The sequence below is a fragment of the Acanthisitta chloris genome, unplaced genomic scaffold (genome assembly GCF_000695815.1).
Source record: "Acanthisitta chloris isolate BGI_N310 unplaced genomic scaffold, ASM69581v1 Scaffold42247, whole genome shotgun sequence".
NCBI lineage: Eukaryota > Metazoa > Chordata > Aves > Passeriformes > Acanthisittidae > Acanthisitta > Acanthisitta chloris.
In genome coordinates this window covers 1,467-5,876 of record NW_008682794.1, presented here as the reverse complement: position 1 = coordinate 5,876, position 4,410 = coordinate 1,467, and the positions used below count along the sequence as shown (strand labels likewise).

Here is a 4,410-nt window from a genome sequence, read left to right as displayed (position 1 = left end):
GCCAGGAACAAGGGAGCCTCGCTGAGCCCCGGGGTGCCGGGCCGCCTGAGCCAGCGGCGCTGCAAGAAGGACGTGCTGCCTTCCCCCGAGGGGCCCGCGCCCTCCGTCTCCATCACCGAGATCCGGCAGTACCTGCGGGCCCGGGGCATCCCTTTCCACGACGGGTACAGTTGCCTGCACACCCCCAGCCTCTTCACCGAAAGCCGCGCGAACCAGCCGCCGGCGGCCGCCGCCAATGCCCCGTACACGCTTTTCATTGACAAGACCACGGGCAGCTTTCTGTGCACGGCCACCCTGGCTGAGGGCACCTGGCAGGACTTCCAGGCCAACGTGGAGCTGCAGCACCGTGGCATTCGGTCCGCCAGCTCGGAGGAGGTGGAGGAGGACATGCAGGGGGCTCGCGAGGATGCTCGCTGCATCTGGGACAGAGCTCTGCCGTTCTCAGAGCTGCTGGATGAGGATGAGACCAACGAGACCAAGGCCAGGTTTGGTATCTCCATGGTGACGGATGCCACCCTGAAACGCTTCGGAGTGCGTTATCTGAGAGCTGCCAAGTCCCTCGTCTTCCCCTGGTTCAGCCCCCGTGATGCGACCCTGAAGGGCCTGAAGCTTGTGAGGGTGGAGAAGAATGGGGATGCAATAGCTTACGTAGAAGAGACTTTACCCCGGCTCGATTCCTATCGCAATCTTTTTGGGCTGCCCCTGATTGGCCGCCGAGACACAGAGCTGGTCTTAACTGGGTGGGAGCTGGATGCCCTGGCCCTGCACCAAGCTACAGGGGTGGCCAGCCTGGCCCTGCCGCGCGGGGCCACCTGCCTGCCTCCTGCCCTCCTCCCCTACCTAGAGCAGTTCAAGCGCATCACACTGTGGCTGGGCGAGGACTTGCGCTCCTGGGAAGCTGCCAAACACTTTGCCCGCAAGCTGAGCCTCAAGCGCTGCTGCCTGGTGCACCCTGGCAACTTGCAGCCCCGGCCTTTGGAGGCTCTGAACCAGGGCCTGAACCTCACCAAGATCCTGCGTTCTGCCCTGCCCGCCAGCCACAAATCCATCATCTCCTTCCGGCAGCTGCGTGAGGAGGTGTTTGGGGAGCTGGTCAACAATGAGCAGGTGGCTGGCATCAAGTGGGCACGCTTCCCTGAGCTCAACAAGCTCCTCAAAGGCCACCGCAAAGGGGAACTCACCGTCTTCACAGGTAATGGGCGAAATGGCTGGTGGACAGGGGGAGCAGAAGGCCCTTTGGTGGCTTCAGCCTCCTGGGGATGACACCTCACAAGTCTTCTAGGTATTTTTCTACTCGTGGCTTTGGCTGAACCTGTCATGTGGGTGTGTTAGAGGCTGGGGTGTGTTCCTAGGTGTCATGGGACTGGGCACACGGATATGGTAATGGGTTCCCTGCCTGGGGCAGCACAGGAAGTCCTGGACTGTCCCTACCCTGCTGCCAGCTGCCACCTCCTGTTTGAGCCCTCCCCTTGTCCCCCCTCTGCTGGCTGCCCAGCCCTTCCCAGTAACCTGCAGGGACCTGCAGGCTGCTGGAGGCGATACCCATGTACCCAAGTACGCAGTGTAGCACAATATGATTGTTTATTATGGGAGGGGTCTTATCCCACTCTCTAGTGCTTCCACCTCTAAACAACCCCCCTAGCATGTTCAGGATGGGTCAGATCATCTCCCTCAGCTAATTCCTCCAGTCACTGTCCTTGTACCAGGCCCAACAGGTAGCGGGAAGACCACCTTTATCAGCGAGTATGCACTGGACCTGTGCATGCAGGGAGTGTGCACACTGTGGGGCAGCTTTGAGATCAACAATGTCCGTCTGGCCAAGATCATGCTGACACAGTTTGCCGGCCGGCGCCTGGAGGACCAGCTGGAGCTGTACGATGAGTGGGCCGATCGCTTTGAGGACCTCCCGCTCTACTTCATGACCTTCCATGGCCAGCAGAACATCAAGTATGGTCCTGCACCTTCATCCCCAGTGGCATTCACCCCTCATGGCATGTGCTGCAGGGCTTTGGGGAGCCAGAGCTCTTCTCCTGCAGCAAGTCACAGATTTGGGGCTGGGAGGAGGCACGTTGGGACTGTTCAAGTCTTGGCCTTGGTGTGTGGGGACTATGTGGCTCAACCAGCTACATTCATGCTGGTGTGGGGACTGTCACAGCTTCCCTCATGTGGGGGTGAAGGGAGGGGAACTTGTCCCTGTGCTAGGTGGCTGTGAAGCCAGCCTCTGTCCCTGGCAGGACATGTCCCCACATACCTTGCTCACCTGGAAGAACTGCTGTTTGCTGAGGAGGGAGGACAGACACCTCCAACTCCTTCTATTCATCAGGCACTCTGGCACCTGCACACATCCCTGTGTATCCTGAGGGTGCCCATGGGCTGGGGGGATTGCAGGGCAGTGGGCAGGGGCTGTGTGGGCAGCAACTGGGTCCTTCTGATTTCAACCACCTTTACTTGTGGGGATGGGGCTGCAACGGGGGAGGTACAGAGGTGAGATGTGCACGGGCCAGCAGGAACCAGCCTGGTACCTCCCAGCTCTGTTTCTCCATGTCCCTGTGCCTAACGCAGCAACCCCATCCCTGCCTCCGCTGATCCCTGGGACTGATCCTGGTCTCCCCCGCCCAGGACAGTGATTGATGCCATGCAGCATGCTGTCTACATGTACGACATCACCCACGTGGTCGTTGACAATCTCCAGTTTATGATGGGACACGAGCACGTCGCTGTGGACAGGTAGCCTTTCTCCAGTTCAACCCCTCCTTCCTCTGTCACCCTCACTGCTCTAGCTGTCCCTGTCAGGTGTCACAACAGGGGATGGGAACTCACACAGGGTGACTCCTTTACTCATGTAGAGGGCGAAGGCCACCCCTTCATTAAAGGGTGGTCACTGCCCTGGGGAGGAAAAGGTGGGAAGGGGTGAGTAGGTTACCAACCATCCCTGCTGTGCCATATCTCTGCCTGCGTGGGCTTCGCTGCTTCATGGAGAGCGAGCTCAGGTTCCTGGGTGCGTCCTGCTGTGGGGCTGAGCACCTGCTGCCCACTGCCACCAAGCAGTGTCAGCCCCTGACCTCATTGTCACTGCCAAGGCAGGCTGGCTGCCCAAGACTACATCGTTGGTGCCTTCCGCAAGTTTGCCACAGACAACACCTGCCACATCACCCTGGTCATCCATCCCCGCAAGGAGGATGACGAGAAGGAGCTGCAGACAGCCTCCATCTTTGGCTCTGCCAAGGTGAGCTGGGCCAGCATGGCCCGTTCTGTCCCTTGGGCACAGCGTGTTCCCAGGAAGGGGCTGTGATAGGTTGGGTAGTCATCTTCGCATCCCATTGGCACCACGAGTCATCATCAGGGGGACTTGAAAGGTACTGAAAGGGGTGGGATGTCCCCAGGAGTCCTGTCACCTGCTGAAGATGTGCAGTCCCGCTTGGGGGAGCTTGGTAGGGAGATGCAGACAGGAAGCAAAGCCATTGCCAGCTAAAGCTCTGTTGGGGCTTTAGGTACAGCTAATTAGTACTCATTGACTGTGACTGGGATGTAGTAGGAGATAATTAAAGGAGACAGAGAGGGTGCAGGGATGGGTTCTCTGAGTGCTCCAGTCTCTTCTGTGATGCTGAACAACCCTGCAGTCGTGGGCAGGAGGTGCTCTCTGAATGTGCAGGGCCCTCCCGTGATCCCATTTCTCCATCGTGTGCTGTGGCTTCAGCTCAGGCCTGTCTGCCCAGCGCATCGCTGGGATGTCCCAGGAGAAGACAAGGGGTTGGTACTGGGGAAGCACTGGAGTTGCTGCAGCCTGAGGTGCCCTATAACAGAGCTTGAAGAAGCTGGGCAGGTTGTGCATGAGCCACTCCAAGCCCCGTGACTCAGTCTGCATGCCTGGCATCCTTCTGGAGATGTTTCTCTCTCCCCAGGCCAGCCAGGAGGCTGACAACGTCCTCATCCTCCAGGACCGTAAGTTGGTGTCGGGGCCAGGGAGACGCTACTTGCAGGTGTCCAAGAACCGCTTTGATGGGGATGTGGGTGTCTTCCCCCTGGAGTTCAGCAAGACCTCGCTCACCTTCTCATCCAGCAAAACCAAGGTTAAGCTGAAGAAGATGAAGGAGGAGCAGGAGCTTTTAGCCAAGAAAGCTCTGGAAGGAGGCTCGAGAGCCTCCAAGAAGCCGTGAGCCCAGCAAGTCTCTTTCTTGGTTCACCTGGGAGGGGCGGGAACTCACGGGGCTGCAGTATGCCAGCCTCTCTCCCTTGGTAGCAGCAGCCACACACCACTGTGGCCCTTTCTCCTGCATGAACAAGCCTCTTGGCCACCAGCACTGTGTCTTAGATGGGGGACCAGTGTGAGAGGAGGACTGAGCTCATCCCAGAGATGAGTGGCCTGGGAAAGGTGCTTTGATGAACACTGGCCACTCTGTGCTGGTGCTG

General features: G+C 58.9%; 1 protein-coding gene across 1 annotated transcript; it reads left to right on the top strand.

The window, feature by feature from the left end:
- Positions 1–3: 3 nt before the first annotated feature.
- LOC103805977 (chromosome unknown open reading frame, human C10orf2) lies at positions 4–4,157 on the top strand (the record flags this gene model as incomplete). The annotated part of the gene is made up of 5 exons (XM_009078643.1): positions 4–1,192; positions 1,707–1,947; positions 2,620–2,727; positions 3,085–3,226; positions 3,903–4,157. Coding segments are annotated over 5 exons (1,935 nt in total), but the record flags the coding sequence as incomplete, so codon positions are not given.
- Positions 4,158–4,410: the final 253 nt, after the last annotated feature.